This window comes from Squalius cephalus (assembly GCF_949319135.1).
Source record: "Squalius cephalus genome assembly, chromosome: 9".
Taxonomy (NCBI): domain Eukaryota; kingdom Metazoa; phylum Chordata; class Actinopteri; order Cypriniformes; family Leuciscidae; genus Squalius; species Squalius cephalus.
In genome coordinates, this window is record NC_137130.1 from 24,171,658 (window position 1) to 24,196,945 (window position 25,288).

The 25,288-nt window shown below is 37.8% G+C and overlaps 1 protein-coding gene across 2 annotated transcripts in view; it reads right to left on the reverse strand.

Moving 5' to 3' along the window:
* Positions 1 to 25,288, reverse strand: part of raph1a (Ras association (RalGDS/AF-6) and pleckstrin homology domains 1a) — a 77,375-nt gene that overhangs the window by 28,543 nt on the left and 23,544 nt on the right. Inside the window, exons 1-3 of one of the 2 annotated variants that reach the window (XM_079882099.1) lie at positions 6,538 to 6,653; positions 1,186 to 1,305; positions 668 to 770 (exon numbers count right to left, since the gene is read on the reverse strand). In XM_079882099.1, the coding sequence (XP_079738225.1) occupies positions 668 to 770; positions 1,186 to 1,305; positions 6,538 to 6,564 (250 nt within the window). In that variant the 5' untranslated portion in view covers positions 6,565 to 6,653. Of the gene's footprint in view, positions 1 to 667; positions 771 to 1,185; positions 1,306 to 6,537; positions 6,654 to 25,288 lie in introns of those variants that run through there. The other variant, XM_079882100.1, reaches the window with a different exon arrangement.

Below are 25,288 nucleotides of genomic sequence, written 5' to 3' on the forward strand. Positions count from 1 at the left end.
CAGCAAGGAAACATTAAATTGACCAAAAGAAATGTATAATGTTACAAAAGATTTGTATTTCAAATAAATGCTGTTCCTTTAAACTTCCTATTAATCAAGTAATACAGATTTTTTTTTATCACGGTTTCCACTAAAATATTAAGCAGAACAACTGTTTTCAACATTGATAATAGTAAGAAATGTTTCTTTAGCAGCAAATCAGCATATCAGAATGATTTCTGAAGGATCATGTGACACTAAAGACTGGAGTAATGATGCTGATAATTCAGCTTTGCAATCAAGGAATATATTACATTTAAAATATATTAAAATAGAAAACTGTTATTTTAAAGTGTAACAATATTAACATGAGACTTTTTTCAAGTCAAGTTTTGAACAGTAGTGTATATAGTCCCTCATGAGGGCATAATGAAATTAGAATGTAAATCCCCCAATGAATTCAGTGACTGGAGAATATGTAGGCACTTCTTCATGAGATCATAATGATTTTTAGGGAGACAATACATAATGATTCATAATGATCCTTGTGTAGTCAAAAATGACATCAATAATTTTGGAATCTATAGCCCCTGCCTGAGGTCATACTGATATTAGAACATTAACAATATAACATTGTCAATAATAACAGAATATTTTGTAATGTAGTGTAATGTAATCCTGTGTATACCGTTGATGTTATAAACGGAAAAGCGGTAGGCCATGTTGGCCATGTTTGTCTCTTGTCTGAGAGGTGCTTTCTGCACCTTCTCTGGTCTCCCATCATCTAGACTCTAAAGACGACAAGACAGAAAAAAAAGAGTGATGAGACTTCACATATACAGTAGTTTCACCTGTGTCAGTACTGTTAATAAAACTGTAGAGGGATTTCAGGTCTGATTAATTTAGAAAAATACAGATTATCACTGATGTAATAAAAAACAAAAAAACAGAATCAGATAATTCTGTCATTCATTGTTATTACATTTTGTTGCATAACATTTAAAACTAATAAAAGAAGCTTAAATAGTAAACCAAACTGCATCTATGAGGATACTGCACAAAACAAGTTCTTCACGCTGCTTAAAGCCTCATGAGTTGTGACATCACAGATGTAATCCATACTGACAACCATGACATGTGTGAAATTATTAGCATCACTGCACCTACAGGATACAAATTTACAGGTTACAGGTCTCCAAGCCTCACCTTTGTGAGTTTGTCGAGCTCTCCGAGCCATGCTCCAAACATTTTGTCCAGGTCCTGGTCCTCTTTATCGCTGTCCTCCTCTGCAGCGTGATCTAGCTCATCATCTGAAAACTGCTCCATCTGAAACAGAGCACAGGACTGCTCAGAATTCATGGGAAATTAAACTTTCAAAGGGTGATTTACTCGATTTAAATCGCTTCTGTAGACATCAGTGTTTATCCAAACTAGTTGTCCTGTGATAATATTAATATTTGTAACACAGAAATAATGACACTGTGATGTTGAAAAGACAGTGTGTGAAGCTGTTTAAAACATGTACATCAGGGACGTTTCCTCCAGGGAGGCAGTCCTTCCTTAAAATCCCTATTTAAAAAAAAAATTAAAAAAAATAATATTAAAATGTGACATTAAGTAAATGAACACTGTCCAACAGCAACAGCAGCAGGTAGACTTACAGTGGGAGTCCGCATCTCTCTCGCCTCCCCTGAGCTCATTGATTTTTAACAGACCCCCTAAAGCATGTGGTGGGTTTGGTGGGGGGTAATTGAGAATTAATAGGGGAAAGTCTTGTGAGAGGAGGCAATGCCTCCATCGCGCTAATTGGATATGACTGGTTTGTGTGATAAATCCCACCTCTTAGCAAATGAATTGAATGAACAAAATTATGGCACTAATTAAAAAGTAAGTAAACAACGCAGCCACAGATATCACTGCTTTATGTCACGTCAAAATCAAACTTGAAATGGCTGAAAACATGATGACTGGGGTTTTTAGTGAGCAACCAGCTTGGAGAAAGCTGTACATGTTTCAGAAAAAAATAACATAAAAGCACTGTCTATAAATGAACATTTGACAGTCGTAAATTTGACATATGACCCTAAAACATGCTGCTTTCGTTGGGCTCTAATGCACATGTGTTACTAAAGCCTCAGATTCAAAGCTTCAGATTTAAATCATACACTGCCCTCTGCTGGCCATTAGGACACATTAAGCCTGATACTGCATGACAGACTTTACAAATTAATGTTACTCAAGGCCAATGTTGTCACTACAGTAAATTATGAAGTTCTTATGTAACATCACAAGCCCGAGTTTTCTTTGAGCTCAGCATTCAAAGTATGAAAGATTTATCGATAACAAGAATCCCGTCATGTAGAATCAAACACTAAGCAGGACAGATGGAGACCTGGTGTGTGTGATGTACACATCTGAATATATCAGTGTCTTATCATCATGTTTATATCAGATGGTTTGGAAATCATCCTCTCCCGTTGTAAATGGTTTTGGCAAGCTTAGCAGCAACGCATTTCAATGGCTGTTATTAAACAGAGCCATTAAAACTCTCCAGTGTCTAATGTTTCTGTACCACACATCAACCCTCATATGATAACACACACTTTAATAAGTAGTTTCACGTTTATCTGCTAGCCTCAATGAACAAAATAAGCACTGTTACACTGTGCGTAACAGAATGAGAGTAATCCTCTTACATTATTAAAATTCCTCTCAGGTACTTTGGTCTGAAAATTTCCCGTCACTGGTGAGGAAACCTCGTGGACCGACTGTACCAGGGCACAGAAATCTCCAACGTAAACCATGTTACGGGGGGAAAAAATAGACATGGGCTATTTACAGTAGTTTTGTTGGAACAGTTTCCAAGCCAGACATTCTAAAGCCAGCATTCCATAGGTTATGTATGTACGATATGCAGGGGGGGTCATTTGCAATCTGGCAACCCTGTAATTGTGGGTCAGTCTTTCTCAAACATGCAGAAGGAAACTGGCCAGTGGGATGATGAAGTGTTATCCAGATGTTCCAGAGTTTAGATCTTCATCAGAACAGCCGGCAAGATCATTAGAGATGGGGACCAGAGACCACCGCAAATGTCTTAAACACTAGCACAGCTGAAGAATTATCAACATTACTACAGTACATGTCCAATGACCACCTTAACCAAAACAATCTACTATATTATCACGCTATCATTGTACAATGATGGTAATTTGATATACATCACAGTTCAAAAGTTTGGGATCGATAAGATTTATGTTTTTGAAAAAAATATTACAATTTAAAAGAACTGTTGCCTATTTTAATATATTTTAAAATGTACTTTATTCCTGTTTGGTAAAGCTGAATTTTCAGCATCATTACTCCAGTCTTCAGTGTCACATGATCCTTCAGAAATCATTCTAATGTGCTGATTTGCTGCTCAAGAAAACATTTATTATTATTATCAATGTTGAAAACAGTTGTGCTGCTTCATATTGTTGTTTCCAATAGAGCAGTATTTATTTAAAATATTTATTTTGTAACATTATAAATGTCTTTACAGTTATTTTCGTTCAATTTAATGCACCCATGCTGAATAAAAGTATTCTTTTCTCTTTTTTTCCGAAAAAAAAAAAAAAAACTTACTAAAAACCCAAACATTTAAATGGTACTGTATATGATGGTGCTGAATAATATATATTCATATTCATATTCATATTCTATGCTTTATGAGGTAATCCAAATCACTTTAAAGAATGCCATGGTACTCCATTAAAAGAAAAAGTCCAAAATGTAAAGGTATATGTTATACTTATACAGTATAAGAGCTGTCAGCTCATCAGGATCGGGGTTCGATTCTGGCCTGGGTCAAATCACAACCCTATTCCTCCTCTCGCTCAGTCTCTACTTTTCTGTAAATACAGTCTAAAAAGCCCCCTAAAGCCTCAAATATAGAGTAACTGGTTCGTGCTAAATTCTAAACACATCGGTCTCAAGTTTCTGGAAAGTTTTCAGATTCAGATTCCACTTCTCGCATGTCCTCTTGGCTCGTTTCCGCGGCCCAGATCTTCCGAGCTATATCAGCAATTGTTTATGTTTAATCTGTGGAGAGAGAGAGTGAGCGAAACCAGGGAGAGAATTAAAGGGAAGCGGTTCGAGAAGCTGTGCTACAATTAGCTCCCTGCGGTTAGCAGCCCTGTGATTTGGGCCTAGACTGGCAGGCCCGGGGTGTGGGCCGCTCTGCGTACGGTACAGACACCCAAACTGTGGTCCCTGCTGACACACACTGGAAGAAGAGCGAGTGAGTATGCCTGTGTACATGTGACAACAACATCATCACCAGAAGGTCTGTGATCGCACGTGCTGCGAAGTCATGCCACGGTAGTCTAGTCTATTAGATGCTGGACCGGATTGCTTGGCTCGCACCTTGTCCGTTTTATGCAGATCCCGTCTGGAGAGACAGCGGCCACGTGTAGCGTCAAGCCTGCAGAGGAGGCATCTGTTTCCCATCACTGCCTTACACATTCCACACACAGCAAGCTCTTCGCTCTGATGGAGTAAAGCAGGCGCTCCTGTTGCCTCCTACACGGGAGAGCTAGCAGCGTTAATACTTATTAAAAACAGCAACATGTGTCCTACCAACACTGCCACGCTCTCGCTGGGTTCACATTCTGTGAGCTTCTTGCTTTCTATTTCAGATCCCTTCAACATAATTATCATCAAAAGAGATTTTAAAACAAGCTACTGCAAGTGCACCATTACCTAGATGCGTCAACTAGAAACAATGATGATTTCAGGGTGCTGCCGTATTTTCCGGAAAATAAGCCACACTGGGTCAAAATGTTGAGAGGAAAAAAAACATGACTTATAACTCACATTACATTCAGAAAAAAATCATAAAATACCAGTAAACGAAACACTATAAACGTGTATTTTAGTTCCCATTAGTTCACAACAAATCTTTTAAATTTAGCAGTATTCAGAACGGAACAGGAATGAGAAACATAAGGATAAAACAAACACAAATTATAGCGACATTGATCATAAACAACATTTATTATAAATGCCAAACCTAAACTGGAACTACCGGTGTGTGGGAAAATATCTTTGGCTTATTCGGCATGAATCCAAATGTGCACATGTTTTATGTGCTTAATTGCATTATATAAGTTGCTTCAGAATGCAAGTTGCAGCACGTTTCTGATAATTACAATTTTTTTACTTATATTCCGGGAAAATACTGTACTTGATGGGTTGCTGTCGAGGAGTATCTAGTTCAGGGTTGTCCAATCCTGGTCCTGGAGGCCCAAGGTTCTGCAGAGTTTAGCTCCAACTTGTCCCAACGCACCTAATCCTGAAGACGTTCGCTGAAGTGCGTTTAATTGGGGTTGGAGCTGAACTATGCAGTGGCCCTCCGGGAGCAGGATTGGACACCACTGGTTTAGTTACTGAAGAGGGCTCCTGATACTACAATGGTGTCAGACGCTGTACTGTCATCTACTGACATGGATCGGCATGATCATCTCTGAGTTTAATGTCAATTAAACTGATACTAGTGAGTTTTAGAGCTTTAGTTTTATCTGTCAAACAACAACAAAAAGCAACTTGGGCATCACCACTCAAGATTTTCTCTATCATCAAATCTTTCCACCTTGTGTATGTCGTACCAATGTTTACAGTCGTTTTTTTGTCTTTCTATCTGGCTTCAGATATGTTCTATTTCTTCGCCCATAAAGGTACTGATTTTCCATTGGTAAAGCACTATAATAAGTGTTTGTGATTGTCTAATTTTAGCTCTTCGCATCACCAAACAACATAGCATTACTAGCGTGTCTATAGACACGGTAGCCAATGAGTGCAAGGATTCTCTATGACATTTAGTGGAGCACCACAGGTCTACACATCAAATTCAACATTGTGTAATACATTGAGGGGGCGACCCGCACTATACATAATTAAAATAGAATAATAGTTTTTGGAATAATAAAACAAAAAATCTACATAATATATACAAGTACAGTCTTTATATCATGTGAGTGTCACCATTTAGATGACGGAACACAAAAACACAATTTAAATTCTAAATTTGTAAAACTTTTTAAATTTGCACCAAACTACTGAAAGTATGATCAGTATTATTAGTGTTACCAGCTTAGCAAACATATTTAGTTAAGTGGAAAAAAATAAAAAAGTAATTATTATGATTGGCAGTTTAGAAGTTACATATAAACAGCAATGGAAACATTAAATCTGAGGGCATGTTGCTGTGCATGTGTGTAGGAGGACAGTCTGATGTGAACAGGAAGTGTGCAGGATGTAATGGATTCCTCATCCCCCTCATGACATGTTGTGTAAGACATCCCTCAAGATGAGAGCCATGCCAAACTTATACCATGTCACAACAAACACACACTCCCTAAAGCAGTTCATCAAAATTTGTGATTCATTGCGCTCAATGACATTTTAGATTATGTAACTAACAGCCCATCAAATTCTTAACTGATCCTAGGTCAAAAAACGTAGAATAGCACAAGCACAAATCTCCACCCAAAGCTGCCATTTCATAATCAACCAACCTACCAGAGGAGTGCCAGAGGAATCCAGCATTTATCTGAGAACCCTGATAAATGAGCAGCTAAATCCTGAAGAATGAATTTAATGGTGATAACTGTTGGGCAGCTCCACAGATGTGCTGTAATGTGCTGAAAATACCAGTGTATTTACTCAGTGATGCAGTCTGACACCAATGGATGGCAGAAAATCAGATGACCCTCGACAGACCAATGAGACCATCACAGTTGTTTGTTTTTTGACTCAAAGGCCGCCCAGTGTCCAATGCAATATCTGAAGGTCCTCTATATAACATAATATTAACAGAACTAGAAGAGTCATATATATGAACTATATTGTTAACAGAAACTGGAAGTGTCGTTACAGGTAAATTAACCACAACTAATTTTCTGATTTTGGAGGATTCAATAATAACAATGGTCACTGAGGGAAAAAATACATAAATAAATAATTTAATCAAATAATTTTAAGTTATCTTAAAATATATATATTACGTTAATATATTGGCTGGATCCCAAATGACACACTTCATGTAGACTTGCGGTCTTGTAGCCTTAAATTGCACGTGCAAGTGTACGAGTCCGTAGAGTGTCTCATTTGGCATTTCAGCGCTCAGAAGTGTGCTCGCGAGCACCACCTTTGTGTCTTCGATTAAAAATTTTCACTTTCACACACTCCACACAAGTTACCTACCCAGGAATCATTGCGAACGCCCAATCAGATAAATGAGGGGAGGAGTTTCGTGGCTGTTTGACTTTTGGTGGCATGATGTCATCAAGCCTGTCCCAAAATGCACTCTCGCGTGCCCTCGTGGACTCGAGTCCAGAGCCCCTTAGGTCTGCACTTCCTGACGTCACCAAGTGTGAACTCGAAAAAGGTTCACAAGGCCGGAGTGTGCCATTTGGGATCCAGCCATGTTATTTTTTAAGCCAAGTTACTTTCCAAGATTATTTTCATTATTTTCCAAGATTATCATAATAGCAATATATATATATATAAATAATTTAATCAAATAATTTTAAGTTATATTAAAATATATATTTTATATATATATATATACATATACATACTAGCATTTTTTAACAACTCTTCTCAATGTTACAACAGCCAGATATGCTTGTATTCTCAGATGATCTGTCTTTCCCATGATCCTAACTTCACGCTGTTTGCAAATGGACAACAACTGTGTGAATTGTGGTTCCCACTGCCTGACCTTATAATCTTTGATCTCTGGGTCAGAGGTCAGTATGTGTGATAAAAGCGGCCCATGAAACCCTGGTGTCTGGCATAACTTTTAAACTGGGAATGCTAAAGACACTAAGCATCAATTTACACCATTATCAAGCCCAACAGTGAAAGCATAATAATGTAATTTAGAGTGCATTGCTGGGGAGTTTGGGCCTGTCAGAGGCTTTAAGCTCAGAGTTAGTCTACTCTAAAGCAGCCTGTTAAAAATGGATGCAAGGAGGCTTTGAAGTGGGGTTGTGACCCCTGTACATTCTTCACACAACACATGGCGGGTCTCATAGAAAGAAAGTGTGTGTGTTATTAATGAAAGTATGGTAAAGCCAGGAAAAGCACAGATACACTGACATCAACACTGACAGACTGCAGCTCATCAATGCACCACCACATTCATCACCTGTGAGTGCATCAAATGACCGTACATACTCACAGTTCTAAACATGAGTCCACAAACGGGTTACATTAAATGGGTATAAATCAACAAGCAGAGGATACCATTCAAAAGTTTGCGGTCAGTAAGATTTTCTTTCTTTTTGAAAGAAATGAATATTTCTAAAATAATGAGAAAATGCATCATGGTTTCCACAAAAATATTAAGCAACAGAACGCTTTTCAACATTGATAATAAAAAGAAATGTTTCTTGAGCAGCAAGTCAGCATATTAGAATAATTGACACTGAAGACTAGAGTATTGATGCTGAAAATTCAGCTTTACATCATAGGAATAAATGACATTTTAAAATATATTCAAATAGAAAAAGAGTTTATTTTAAATTGTAATTATATTTAACACTAGAAGTGCCAGAATTCCATAACTACTAGAACTGCCGCAAGCGCTCATTTTGACCGCTAGATTCCAAACTCTGTATCTTTAATGATAAATACCCAATTGAGAGATTAATGCATTTATTGTATTAGGATATCTTTTAAAAACAAAACAACACCAAACTGTACATTTAAACAAGTTTAATTATACATCTATAAATAATAATATCCGTAGATGTCCTGAACAAAATGACGGAGCAGCCTGTTTTCATGTTTACATTGTTCGATCGCGTCCGCGCCTTACACACACACACACACACACACACACACACACACACACACACACCATATTCCAACATTGCAATCTTGACATCGCAGCCTGTTCATTATAGCCATAATAAAATATAATAATAAAATAGTCAACCTATCATATAAAAATTCCACTGCTCTGTTTATATAGTCAGTAGTAGCCTACAATTCGTACCATTTTGCGCATGTGAAGAGGATGATTTTTTCCGTCGATATTGAAACGTGAGTGAAGTACAAAGCCTATAATATAGGCTACATCGCAAATGTTGAAACATTTTGATTCTAATTAGAGAGTTACGTGAGCCCAACGCCGCTTACTTTCACTTTCGCTTGAAAGTAGCCTATTTCATTTTGGCTTGTTTAGCCTATAGTTATTTTTTCATTCTTGTTCTGTTCTGAATATCATTACATTTAAATGATTTGTTGTGGAATATGTTTTGTGTATTTTTTACCACATTTTATTTTTGTGTATAGCCTATTGGTAGGCCTGTATGTATAATAATACCGCGAAATTCAGTGCGGTCAATCTGACCGTCTACGCCCGAAATAGGTAAATATGTTCATTTGTTTTTTTGCCTTATGTGTAATTTATATGAAAAACATTTTAAATGAAAATACAGACATTTTTAGGAAAAGTCAGGTGCCAGCAGGATTTTACTTATTTTTTCAACAAAGTTATTGCAGATATAAAATTCAAAACGGTCAAAATGACCGCCATGGCAGTTCTAGTGTTAACAGTAGTACAGTTTTACTGTATTTTTAATCAAATGCAGCCTTGGTGAGCATAAGAGATTTCTTTCAAAAATAGTAACAAGTAGTAATAGTAACAATAACAATATTAACAGTTTCAATCATGTTGAAGGTGTTTCCTACAATTCCATGACCAGAATATAAAAGCCAGCTAAATAGATCAATAAAAAGGGTGAATTCCGAATGATTGATGCTACTTGTACCTACTTGTTTGTATCAAACATCACACAGTGAAAATTTTAAATGAATTTGAATTTAAAGAAATCATCATTAGCATTAAAGGAACACTCCACCGTATTTTGAAATAGGGCTTATTCACTGTCTTTCATACATTTAGATAGGTGGGCAAATGCATTTTTGTCTCAGTGCATGCATTGTTTTAGTTTGGTAGCGCCGACGCTAGCTTAGCTTAGCATAATGAATGGAATCACTCAACAGCCTGAGGACGTGAGGATGAGAGCCAACACGAACTGGTGGTGTGAGTGTGGGGGAATATGCCAGCCTATGCCGACTGCAATAGAGTGTCTGTGCTGTGGCGAGTGGGACAAGGTACTGCCATCGATGACCAGGCTCAACGTTGGGGGATTTCAGGTGTTACGTGATATATCTGCGCCCAAGTAGCAGTGCTTCGCCTGTGCTTCACCCCAATATAGTCCCAAGTCAATATCTGCCTAGGAAATCACCTAGTCTTAATCTGCATTGCTATTTGTACTCGTTGTGAATACGCAGGCCACAAGAAGTATTTTTTTTGTTTTTGGATCACTTTTACTCACGACATGCTAGCTGGCAACAAAGGATTCCATTCATTATGCTAAGCTAGCATAGGGTAGGAAAGAGGGTGAATAAACCCTATTTCAAAAAAACGGTGGAGTGTTCCTTTAACTTATGCAAAACAAAATATGTAACTTACTGTAACAGTTATAAGCATGGATTTGCTGCCATGTTAAAATAAATTGGCAGTGACTTCCAATTAGTCAGTACTACCCTGCACACTTCAGAGTGCTCATTTCTTAGTGAGTGTGGCATAGGGATCCTCACTTTCAAGTGGAATTTCCCCCAAAATTGTGGGTTTATTTGATTAAAAGCATTCCTCGAAAATCATCAACATTACCTTATGTGACATTTGGAGGCAACAAACAGCTTTAACAGCAAGTGTGCATGAAAGCTTCCAATTATACGCCAACATCCAATGAATTTCCTGAAACATGTAAATTCACAGTCTTGGAAGGAACTGCGGACACGTGGCTCAATCCAAGCAATCCTTGCCCTTTTGCATCCATGCAAACCTTATCCAACCCCAACTACTGAAACAATGAGCTAGCAGAGGTGAAATTTACATGAGAAGCCAAACGGAAAAAAAGAAGGAAAACATTAAGAGAGACAACTAAAGGACGGGTACAGGACCTGCCAAAAGCTGGACCTGCCAATGGGATTGTGCTTTTGAAAATAATTATATTAGTTGACTGAGTGGTCACGCATATGATGTAGAAATACACAGTTTACCATGGAGACTGAAGTATGTATAGCAAGTTTGAACTGTGATGGTAAAACCTGATTAAATTCTGTAGAAACTGTTAGAGCAGCATAATGCAACATTGGCTAGTTCCACTTACCTGGCTTTCAGCAGATCGGTTAGAACTTTCAGGATAACTTTACATCACCTAATTAATATTCATGAGCCAAACTGATAGTTTATATTAAATCCCTATACATTTCTGTTCTTAAAAAAAAGTTATGAAAGTAGAAAAACCTATAATCAGTGCATTTAGAGAGTAATTTCCATTCACAGGTCCAGCATTCATCCGATACAGATGTGATTTATTCCAAAAGCTCAGAGCTCTGTGTCCTTGGGGGCTGCTTCAGTTTGCAGATCTCTGGTTTATTCACTCCAACTTCAGGAGCAATAAAGATACAGAGATGGATTCGGTTTGGTTTGTTGTTGGGCTAAAGTACAGTAACCCTATGATGCCTGGGCATAATTACAAAGAAGCATCCACTTCCTTGAGGAGCACAAGTGGAAATGTTCCTCCAACCACACCACCAACTCAAGATCAGTGCTCTCAGTAAAACATAGGGGAGCATTGAAGAGCGTTTTCCCACGACTACGACTACGGCACAGCTGTCATCCTCAGGGATGGGTGACTTGGGACACGACCGCAGTAAGCTCCTCGCACGAGGCAGATTCCAGCTGAGCTGTGGTGAGGATACAAGCAGAACGTCAAGGCAGAAAGAAACTGCTTCAAATAAGATCCAGATTTTCCTTCATTCCCTCTGCCTTCATCACGAAGAGAAAAACAAATGTACTCGTGGTGAGGACGAGCTGGCCTCAGTCATCGTAGGAAAAAATGAAAATTAATCAACAAGAGAGTCCAACTCTCAGCTTAATATTCCAGATGTGAATGAGGGAGCATGGAAACACACAAACACAACACATTCTCTCGATTGCGTACAAAACCACACTCAAAAATAGACCAAAAAACATCAAACTGGGGGGCAAAACGGTTGAAGAGTGAGGTTATTGGGTACACATTCAAAGTTTGAAAATATTAAGCTTTTCCTCCCTGCATTCCTCTCATTTCCTGCCTGTTTATCTCCGTTCTTTCTTGCAATTAGTGATTACTCCCGAGAGTAAGCGAGGAGTGTCAAAGGCAGTGAGCCCAAGATAGTCTTCTGCGTAGTCAACATAAACATTACCAGGGTGATGTTTAGACTGAAGTTAAGGGCACAGTGGATTTGCGATTAAACTGTCTTCGAGTAGGCTCTTTATAAATGTTCAAAACAAAAACAGAAAGAAAGACACGGGGGAGAGAGAATACGAGGAAAAGAAAGGAGTTTTATCTCTTTTCAGTATCAAAGGTAGGTCCCCCGGCAAACCACTGTGTGTGGACACGCTGCGTCATATCATTACGCCTGCTGGATTCATGGTACGGCAGCAAAGTTTCTTGATTATTACGCAGGAATGAGAGTATAGTTCCTAGCCATATCAGCCTAGAAAATCGCAACTTTTCATTTTACGTCAGTCTTAGTACACGATGTAACTACAGAAGAGTCAAGTTTTAAATAGGAAAAATATCTCTTTGGTCATTTTTTTGAGAGAGATGCTAATGGTCCTGTCCGATTCAATGATCTATGCTAAGGTATGCTAAAAGTGGTACCGCCAGACCTGGAGTTTGGCTGAATGGATTCGAAAATGGTAAAACTCAACTGTTCGTTGTTCGTACAACTCTGGGGGAGTTGTAAAATGAGCCTATTTCCAAAAAAAGTGGAGTATTCCTTTAAGTGAAATTACTGAACTTAAATATACACACACACACACAGTTCCATTGCAGGCTATGGGAGACAAGGTTTTTTTCGTAAACGAAAAATGAAACTAAGACTAAAACTATTGGTCAAAAAACATTTGTGTAAACTGAAATAAAATAGAAATTTCAACAAAAATGAAAAACTAAAACTAAACGAAACTAATGACAGATGTTTCGAGACCTTGCACTTTTTTCCCATTACACTGTCCGCGTCTTTTTTCCGTTTTTCCAAGCAAAACCGCTTTGTGTAAACCCGCCCTAAGAAGCAGAAATAGCCAATTAAATATTTCTATCATGATTAGACTTTATGCAAATACAGCTGTACATTAATTCCAGGTAAGATAACCAGGTAAGGTAAGATCTCATGTGAAACTAAACCACACATATTAGATTAGATACCACACTGAGCAGAAAACGGAAAACACAAATAGCATGTCTAGCCCAGAAATAGATGTAGGCTACATTTGTCAGAGTAGAAGTAGGCCTATACTAAATGTCTGGTCTGAATAGAATATTTGAATATGAGTATAGCTATGAGTATTGTATCAATACAAGAATAATGTTTGAAATGATTAATCATAGAAACAACCTTAAAGAATAATCATACGCATATTTTTTCCCCTTTTCTTATACACCATAATATATATATATTTTGCAAGTGCTATTTTGCAAGTTCTCCCACTTAGAAATCATGGAGGGGTCTGAAATTGTCATCGTAGGTGCATGTCCACTGTGAGAGACATAATCTAAAAAAAAAAAATCCAGAAATCACAATGTATGATTTTTTTAACTATTTATTTGTATGATACAGCTGCAAATAAGTATTTGAACACCTGAGAAAATCAATGTTAATATTTGGTACAGTAGCCTTTGTTTGCAATTACAGAGGTCAAACGTTTCCTGTAGTTTTTCACCAGGTTTGCACACACTGCAGGAGGGATTTTGGCCCACTCCTCCACACAGATCTTCTCTAGATCAGTCAGGTTTCTGGGCTGTCGCTGAGAAACATGGAGTTTGAGCTCCCTCCAAAGATTCTCTATTGGGTTTAGGTCTGGAGACTGGCTAGGCCACGCCAGAACCTTGATATGCTTCTTACAGAGCCACTCCTTGGTTATCCTGGCTGTGTGCTTCGGGTCATTGTCATGTTGGAAGACCCAGCCTCGACCCATCTTCAATGCTCTAACTGAGGGAAGGAGGTTGTTCCCCAAAATCTCGCAATACATGGCCCCGGTCATCCTCTCCTTAATACAGTGCAGTCGCCCTGTCCCATGTGCAGAAAAACACCCCCAAAGCATGATGCTACCACCCCCATGCTTCACAGTAGGGATGGTGTTCTTGGGATGGTACTCATCATTCTTCTTCCTCCAAACACGTTTAGTGGAATTATGACCAAAAAGTTCTATTTTGGTCTCATCTGACCACATGACTTTCTCCCATGACTCCTCTGGATCATCCAAATGGTCATTGGCAAACTTAAGATGGGCCTTGACATGTGCTGGTTTAAGCAGGGGAACCATCCGTGCCATGCATGATTTCAAACCATGACGTCTTAGTGTATTACCAACAGTAACCTTGGAAACGGTGGTCCCAGCTCTTTTCAGGTCATTGACCAGCTCCTCCCGTGTAGTTCTGGGCTGATTTCTCACCTTTCTTAGGATCATTGAGACCCCACGAGGTGAGATCTTGCATGGAGCCCCAGTCCGAGGGAGACTGACAGTCATGTTTAGCTTCTTCCATTTTCTAATGATTGCTCCAACAGTGGACCTTTTTTCACCAAGCTGCTTGGCAATTTCCCCGTAGCCCTTTCCAGCCTTGTGGAGGTGTACAATTTTGTCTCTAGTGTCTTTGGACAGCTCTTTGGTCTTGGCCATGTTAGTAGTTGGATTCTTACTGATTGTATGGGGTGGACAGGTGTCTTTATGCAGCTAACGACCTCAAACAGGTGCATCTCATTTAGGATAATAAATGGAGTGGAGGTGGACATTTTAAAGGCAGACTAACAGGTCTTTGAGGGTCAGAATTCTAGCTGATAGACAGGTGTTCAAATACTTATTTGCAGCTGTATCATACAAATAAATAGTTAAAAAATCATATATTGTGATTTCTGGATTTTTTTTTTTAGATTATGTCTCTCACAGTGGACATGCACCTACGATGACAATTTCAGACCCCTCCATGATTTCCAAGTGGGAGAACTTGCAGGGTGTTCAAATTGAAAAGCATTTATAAAGGAGATTTAAAGGCTCACTGTTCTTCTAAACAGAAAAAGGAAACAAACACAACACAGTGATACAGAACATACAGATATTTAACTGAGCCTTTAAAATCTCCTTAATTAATGCTTTACAAGGCATAACTAGTCCTCACTTTAGATGAGCTCACAAAAATAGTTAACTGACCACTACTAAATGCTTTATAACTACCTGAATTAATCATGAATTACAGTAGAAATACATGTTAATAAACCATTTATTAACACACTAAGTAACTATTACTATATGTCTGAATAATAAGATGTATGAAGGTACATTGAAATAGTTTATTAATCATTTACTTACACTTTCTAAGTTATCTTATGAACCACTGACAACTCCTAAACAACTGGTTTGTAAATAATGCTATATTTCATTTAGAATGATAAATGATGATAAATTGATCATTAATAAAGTATGAAAATACAATTATTAAACACATTATAGATATGCTTTTAAAACAAGAATAAAGCATTTATAGCTGTATTTATAAACTGCTTATTAATGTCTATTAATGCTTTATAAATGAATTAACTGTTTACTAATGCTTAACTAATGATTAATAGCGTGGAGTTATTATAAAGTGTTACTGAAAGTTCCTCAACTAAGCAGCCAGTTAAACAGCAGCTCTACAGAGCCTCTCTAGGACAGCAAGCCATTCAAACAATAGAGAAGTGTGAACGATGTGTGTTAATGGGCCATTGCAGTTCCTGCTCCAGCCTACAGGAGTGCTGCTGAGTAAGGACTTAAACACACACATGTAGGTCCCCACTTGGTCAAAAATGTAAAAAATTCACCAGAGCGTTTTTTAGCTGATTTTAACATGTTTTAAAGCATGACCAACAGGGGACTTGAAAATTGTACCCACTTGGCTCGGCGGTCCCCTGTTGGTGAGTGTGTAACGTCACCAAGGTCCCCACTTAGATAGGTAGACGAGCACACACACACACACACACGCATCTAGAAAAGCAAATCTTAAGAGAGGTTTGTGGTTCTAACGGGCAAACAAAAGCAAGTGACGACACTATAAAGGTCATCACCAGAGATCAGAGATCAAGGGTAAGTTGACTAAATAAACATTGGAGAACATTCACAAAATTTAACCAAAAAGACTATAGTAGGGCCAATGACAAGAGTGTTCATAGTAAAATAATAAAATAAAATAATCTTAGTAAACTTAAAAGAAAATTAGAAATGTTTCCTTGGCAACTAAAATAAATAAGTTTAAGTTACAAAAAGGTACTAAAAATAACTAAGCATATAACAAAATAACTAAAACTAATTATTAAAAAAAAACAATACTATAAATAATATAGTAAATAATACTAAAATAACACTGATCTTGACACATTTTTATGAGGGTCTGCAGGCGGTCCTCTCAATGATGTCACTTCCTGTTTTAGGTAAAATTCATTATTTCCTCTAAGAAATAATAATAATAATAAAAAAGATTATGCAATCTTTACGCCAGACTTCCATGAAAAGGTTTTATTTTTCAGAATTTCATTCTTTGGCAAGACTTCTTTCCTTCATTCAAATTTATCACCCTGACATTTTTTACTTTATGCCCCCCAAAAATATCAGAATTACCTTCCCATCACAAAAGAGCTGTATTCATGTATGAAATTAACTTTATGGTATTTTTGAATAAATTAATAGATTTAGAAAAACAACAGCACACAACAAATGAGACCAGACGTAACAGCTTTCAAATGGTAAGTTGGATAAAGTGCATGACACATGGTGTCCTGGTAGTGTGAAAATCAGTCTCCTGCTCAACAGATGGCCCAGACTAACATAAATCATCTAAATCAAGTCAGCGCAGGTTGTCAGAAACCACATACAACAGACACACTGAGGTACAGGGATGCTGGTACTCAGCCAATGTCACTGTTTCTGGCACAATCCCTACATATGGGAGCGATCATATGCCGTATTCCCACTGATCCCACAGCACTGCTATGGCACTGATATCCTTAAGCATTATTAAAGCAGCCATTTCTTCTACAAGACAGACTGAAAAACAAAAGTATGCATGTGACTGAGTGCCACGTTGTGTTCGGGGAAAAACAGATTGAAATGAGAAAGAAGAGACTGAAAAAAAGAGCAAGAATCCAGTTGAGGATGTGTGGTGGAAATGTTTAAGACCTCTCCAGCGGGAGCATTTTATCCAAGACTGATGGAATATGTCCTACTGAACAGGTCTGACAAACAAAGTCATGATTGCCTTTCCATTTACTGCACGGGGCCTGAATGATTATTTCCACTACATTTTTTTCTTCACTCTCAGCAAAAGTTTACATTCGATGCCTCGTTCTTGTGAGCTCTACATTCCAGTCTATGAGATCAGCTGCTCCAAGTTTCAGTAACACGCTAGATAGATCCTAACTTTAGTATGTCTTTAGTAACATATGATGTTCTTTCACACAGGCCTATAGATCTTTGTCAAAAGCTATCATTACAATGCCAATTTGTCATCAATGTAATAACTTGCATTTTAAGACTAAGAAAAAAAAGCAATGAATCTGACTTTTAGCCTGCATGGCCTGCTTAAAAAGCCTCCGGAAAGACATTTGGAGGTCTCATTCAGATCTGGCTGTATTCTAGTATGGAGCATCCACTTTTTTCACTGATCCACTGATCCAATCATCCACTGATCCAATCAATTCCTGATGAGTAAAGCGAGTTCTGCCCTACATATTTTTATTATTTTTTATTTTTATGAAATGTTCAATTTCATTCTAAATTGGATTATTTATGGATGCAAAACGAATGCCTAAGAAAGTTACCACTAAAATCAAATCAAATCAACCCTGAATGGTTACTAAAAGCCTTGAAGTGGAAAATGTTTTTTCAGAACTTTTTATTTGAAAAAGTTGGGACAGAGTGATTTTAAAGACTCTTATCAAGGGTACAAGGCTCAAATCTGGACAAGGACCAAGTGTACAACCTTTTTCACTGGGTTCAATTGTATATATTCATATTTTATGACCAATGACAAACAAATTGTTGAACTAATGATTCACTACTGCTAATGCTAGTCAGAGGCAGCTGGTGTTAGCAGACAGGACTTTCTTACTCTAGAGGCCTTCTATTTGGGCAAACATTTCAGAAATGGAAAAGTATTGGTTCATAAACTCAATAAAATCACAGCCAGAGTAAAAATGACACTGGAAATCCACTGTAGGAAGACAGATGAGGTACATAAAACTGGCCATTGCTCTGGGCGGCTCTGAAGTCACACTCATACCGTTACGTAACCATGCGCTGTAATTGCTGTGTTCAATTGCTGTGTAATGTACCAGCCCTGTGTAAAAACAGTAGCCAGTCTACATGACCTTTCTGAGCTAAAGACAGAACATGAAAACTGTCTCGCTCCCACCCGAGCTACACCCATCACATATCCGTCACTGGACCGCACTTTTCCATCAAATAGTTCCTGGACAGAATTACACTGAGGACTCAGTCTTTCTCAAGCAAATTCTGGAAAACACTTCAAAGGGTTGTGTGATTATTCATGGCTACTATACAGTATGTGGAGGATGCTTTTAAATACTCCATGAAATCAATATTTCGTGGCTTTTAGTCCATATGTGCTAGCTTTGAGGTCGTCTGTATACTTGTGTACTCCTTAAAGTTGATCAAATTAATGTTTGTCTATTTAAAGTTAAGCAATACTTTCTATTTCAGGAAAACAGACCAAAAATATCGATGATTTACATTATAACTGTGAACAAAGGCTATAATCAACTAATCAATCAATCAACCAACCAACCAATCAATCAACCAAACAACCAACCAATCAATCAATCAACCAATCGCCTAGACATGCCCTGCTCAAACCATTTGTTTCAACTGGAAATATATCAACACAGGAAGATAATAATGATAATTTATTTTTAATAAATGTCATGGGTTTTTTAAATAAATGCACACACAAGCTCAATATCTGTAAACAAAATTAAGTGCCAAATCCACCAAACTCTTTGATCATACATTAATTCAGTATGTTAATCAGGATTCAGTATAAGAAAAACATATCCTCTTTGAAGATGTGGAGTTTATTTTCCTACGGAATGCACTCGATTAGATGTTTATAAAATTAAAGTCAGAGTCAAATAATATTTCAGCGGCACCACAAAGTCTCCATTGTTTATTACATCCAGAACCAAGTCATTCAATCACAAAGCAACATCTAGAGCTCAAAACAAAACCTTATAGTGACCAGACTGAACAGGAAGAATGTGAACAAATCAATTAATTTGTCACACAACACATGTTAAAATGTTTTTATGCTAAGTGCAAAACTTGCAGTGCAAAGCAGAAATCTGTGATGTCGCCGCTTTCACAATGAAGGCATAAAGAAACCCATGTGTCAATTAATTCGGTCCAGGACTTTGACTCTTAACTAGTTACAGGTTTAAATTTGCTGCAGACTTGCACAGATGGCACTATTTGCTACATAAAAGCAAGAATTTCAGTGCTCCTTTCCTGGAACGAAGAACACTAAATCCTCCGTGCAGTTCCCTTCTCACTGCTCTCATTATTGTGAAACTATCGTCAATGTTTCCCAACTTGATGCCACTGCAGAGTTCCAGAGTCTGTACTAAAATAACCTTGTGAGTTAATAGTAGGAGAAGTGTATTTTCTCAGTCAGATCTGCCATTCTTCTGTTGCCTGTCATTTCCACATCTCAGACCAGGATAAACAAAGAGCCATCCAATACTCTCCCTGGTCAAACGCCTCTGTGAGGCTCATGGGAGACCATGGTCCAACCTCATGAAGTCATAAACACACACACAAATCATTTAACAGCATCTTCACACGCGAACGAACCGCAACAAAACTTGACATGAGGCTACAATTTGGTTTAAAAGACAATAGATCCATGATATTTTACAGATGATAAATGTCCATTACTTTGGTTTGTTTGGGTGGGAGCATGTACAAGTAAGTTCATTTGCCAAAAAAAAAAGATGAAAACAATGAAAAGAGGATGATCCTTTCAAACAGAAGCTATGGAGAGATGAAAAGAGGTTGTTTCCCGTGTCTCCACAAGCAGGATACAGGTCATTAATCAATGGTGTGTGTGTGTGTGTGTGTGTGTGTGTGTGTGTGTGTGTGTGTGTGTGTGTGTGTGTGTGTGTGTGTGTGTGTGTGTGTGTGTGTGTGTGTGTGTGTGTGTGTGTGTGTGTGTGTGTGTGTGTGTGTGTGTGTGTGTGTGTGTAGGAGGGTAATACTGAATTGTAGATAGTCTAAATAGCCTATTTTTGCCTGTACCGATAACAATTTTACTTCACAAGAAAATCAATACAGTAATAGCTATACAGGGATTTTTGTTCAGAAATTTGTTCCTAATGCTTCAAATTATGGCTGCACGACACTGAATAAAAATGTGATAACTTGTTAAATGTGATATTCGATATGCGATACGATTTTTAAACACTGATAATAATAATAATATTTTATAATAAATGTTTCTTGAGCACCAAATGAGCATATTAGAATGATTTCTGAAGGATCATGTGACACTGAAGACTGGAGTAATGATGCTAAAATTCAGCTTTTCCAACAGGAATAAATTGCATTAATAGTTTTTGTGTTAATTTTAGTTTAATTTTAGTGCTGTTTCCAAATTGCACATTCGTATTCATGATCCTATTCATTTTTAATCATAGTTCCACCCCATAATCTCACCTAGGGACCCACAAACTCATGGGCAGAACCTATTCTAATCAATACAGCTACATCCACCCTTATAACAGAAATATCAATCCAACCAAAACATCCTGCAAAACAAAAGGTGTAGATACTAAATATGGGAATCCACTGGACTGGGGATAGTTTGTGGTGTCTGGCTATAGAACAGCTGCCTGCCCATGACCAAATTAAACACTGGAACCAAAGCTAGACTAAGTATTCCAACCATTTGTCTCGTCAATCACGTGGTCAGTTCACATTAGTAAGAGAGCTCCGGGTTAAGAGGAGGAGGAAAAAGAAAAAAGGTCCTAACATCCTGCAACAGAGTGACAAAGCATCACTAATGTCATCATTCACGCACAACTGAGTGCTGTAAACGGGAGACATGCATAGAGACTCCCTACGCGGGCTTGGCAACACACACAATGGGACAGTCTTCACACATAGCTCTGCCAATTAGAATCAGGAGGGAAAAGAGCAGAGGATCCTAAACAAACTCCAAATGAACAAATTAGTTTGCAGATTAGATTAGACTTCCTGCGATATAGAGGTTAGATGCACATGCAAGCTCAGATCAGTTCATCGAACTGATCATTTCTTGCTAAAATCACAGCCAAAAGCACCAAGCAAGATCTTTAGAAAGGATGCAAATTGAAATATTAAATGGAACTCTTTATGCAAGCATTATGCAAGACATGCAGGCTCATAGGCCTACGCTCATGTCTAGAAGCCCCTGTATACATCTCAAGAACACCCCAGAAGGGTGTGGCGTCTGCCAACGATTCCCCAGATGTCACAACCAGCACAGATGCTCCAGTTTTCCAATCCCAGCTGCACAGTAACAGGGTCACACCTGATAATGCACACGAAATACAAACAAGTGCTTCAAACCTTACCAAACCGAAACACAGGAAGTCACTCTTTAGGTTCACTAGCTATAAAGTCACAAATTGTCCAACACAAAGTGAAGCAGGAGCCATATCAAAACCATAGCTAAGCCTCTCTTATGTCAAGGCCATATATTTAACCTCTGGGATATGGCTAAGGCATAAACTCTAGCTGAGATAAAAGGGGGCAACACTGTCTGCCTCGGGGCACTTACAGATACGAGGGGCTCTAATTCAGTGACGGTACAGAGACAGATCAGATGCAGTCTAGCTGATGCTACCATTAAATTTAATGAGTAAGAAGAAAGAGGGGTTTCCACAGTGGACAGTGAATAAAATTATAGATGACAATTCTGGTGCAGGACAGTCCAGCTGAGACTCCATTTACACACAGCAGGGGGGTTTGTGTTCATCCACAGAGACATAATGCGCCACACTATGAATCAATACTGTTGCCCAATCTCTTTTCAAGTAAACCCACAGGGCATTGAACATGGGCCAAGCTGGCAGAAGTGCCTATGTACACATCACAATGACCTGCAGTTCATCGACAGCAACGCTGAGCCTAATTTTAAGTTCATGCAAAAATGGCCCAGAGCTGGTCAGAACTGTTTACAAATGTAGATCACTTGCCATGCTACACTGGACACATTTAATACGGTTAAAGGATGTAGAGGGCTTTCATTTGCAGCAAGAAAGCAACCAGAACAGTGTAAATTTATACATGTATTGGATAATATAATATAATATAATATAATATAATATAATATAATATAATATAATATAATATAATATAATATTATAAAATAACATAATAAAATAACATAATATAATATAATATAATATAATATAATATAATATTATAACATAACATTATAATATAATATAATATAATATAATATAATATAATATAATATAATATAATATAATATAATATAACATAACATAATATAATATAATATAATATAATATAATGCACAGGAAGGTGAGAGACATTGAGTTGGAAGATAAAAGCACACCGCAATCCTCCATTACGTGCTTTCCTGTGGGTGTACTGACATCATTCCATCACTTCCTGTACCCACTTGTTCTTTTCTTATCTCCAAGAATCCAGTACAGTCAGAGCAGTCAGTTTGTATGGTGCTGAAAGGTCAAGGTGGAACAGAATTCAGTAGAATAAGTCTGCTAAGGTCAACATCACTTCAGGATCTACATTTGAAAGAGCTCCTGAGTCAGCCAAAGGCCATTCTTCCAAATAGAAACAAAGATATCTGGTTTGTACATGTTATGAATAGATCAAAAATATCACACCCTCTCCAGAGAGCTGCATAATAGGCAGACACACTGACTGGCCCTTGAAAATGAGACATTTGGATAGGCTGACCACAATTTAGCCTAGAGATCCTGGAGATCCTCCATTGCTTCAGGCCGTAGTGCCCCATAAATGGCAAGAGTACAAAATAGAAACTATTTTTCAAGAGATAATTCAAGTTTAGAAAATCTTCATCCATTTCAGGAAGTCAAACTAAATAGCTTTTGATCTATTTTATATGGAAATGACATAGGGTAAAAAAAGTTCCAGATTTAGCCGTCACTCAGTAGAGACAAGCTAGAACCTGTGTTGGTTTATTACGGTTACATTTATGAACATACATAAAGAAAAGATTCAATTATGCAACAATATTGGATAAAATATATTTTCTACAGTGAACTGAATGTCAATTCAACAAATTACTTAAAAATTATGACAATGTTTATTTGAACTGTAAATCAACAAAGAAAGAGATGAGAAAAGATGAGAAAAAAAAAAAAAATCACAATCTTAAGAGGTTCCAGAAAGATTTATGTTAATTGTGAATTTGTGTATTGATTTTCAATATTAGAAATTTTATCTAAGATATCCTTTTCCAAAGTTTTCATGCATTTGTTGCATAAAAAAACAATCAGGTAACACTTTACAACAAGGTTTCATTTGTTAACATCAGTTAATGCATTAACTATACAATTATATACAACTATACATTTGTACAGCATTTATTAACCTTTGTTAATGTTACTTAAAAAAAATATTTTTCATGTTAGTTCACAGAGCATTAACTCATGTTATTTTTGATATTTAAAATGTATAAGTAAATGTTGAGATATAAACATTAACTAATTTGAATAAATGCTGTAAAAGTATTGTTCTTTTTTAGTTCAAGTTGAATAATGTAGTTAACTAATGTTAATAAATGAAACCCTGTAAAGTTTTAACAAAATTTAGTGCCAGAGAGAGTGATCCATGCGATTGGGTCGTGTCAGCGTTACGTAGCAGCTGAACTCAAGGGCTGCAATAACAGACGCCAAAAACAGCACACAGTGGGACAGTACGGCTGCCCGGCCCGGGAGCAGCACATACTTTCAGATTCTATTTCCATCTAAACCTAAACAATTAGAAATGCAACACCTTTGCGCAAGCTGTGTGGGAAGCTCCTTCTTCGGCATCTGAGGAACTAAAAACATCTCGGCTTTTCTTCAAGGCTACTGACATTGATTTCGTACTCCTCTGACAGCCTTTACCAGTGAGTCATGTAATTACAAAAAACAAATAATAATATTAAAATATCTTTCTGCATTATGGAAAAGTGCAGTTTAAGTCTGATCATTTTACATAATTTCCACTAGGCACGATACATCTTGTTCCTCAGACAACTGGTCCAGACACCTAACACAGAGCCAAACTCCAACACTCCACCTTTCCCTCTACCTCACTGATGGGGAAAATGACACTCTGTGTAATTATTGTTCTAGGAAACATGAGACTGTAAAGTCTTTGCTCGTGCAGTGGTGGGGCCCCAGGGGCCCGAGGTCCTCTCCCACTGTCCCCTCTCATTAGCCCTGAGCTAAAGCAGGCGCTCGAGGAGGTGACCACACTTCTGCGACTCCCTCTGGGATCAGACACGAAGAGGCAGCAAGTGAGAGGGTGGATGGAGGAGAGAAGCACTGAGGTTTCCTCCAGGCGGGGTTCGAGGGGTTAATGATAGCGTGTGGAATGTGCGGCAGGTCTCAGACCTGATAACAGGGCAGACGACACACAGGGATGTAATTCAGGAACATCAGAGTCCCAGAGGAGAGACTGTCTACTGTTTCCACACATCCCCACATGCTTTCACTTTTCAAATGGAATGGCCAATGCAGACAGACTCTGTGGCGAGCGCACAGGAGGATCCGAAGCTTAAAGCAGCGTTATTTGAGATTTCGCTAACTTCTGGGAGGTTTTAAGGGTCGCGTCTGTCCACGGACGTTATGTTCCTTTCAAAACACGCATCGCGTGTCTATGGAAATATTCCGAGTGTTATTGAAAAGTACAAGGAATGTTTAAAGAAAAAGCCAGTCACTCAAGTGGGATGAGAAAGATCATAACTTTGTCAAGTTCGTTGTTACAACCCCATTTCCAAAAAAATGTTGGGACATTTTATAAATAATCTGTGATTTGGATTGTCTATTTTGGCGTGTGTTCCATGCCACCGAAATCTAAATTTGTTACAAAACACAAATTAAGTTGGTCAGT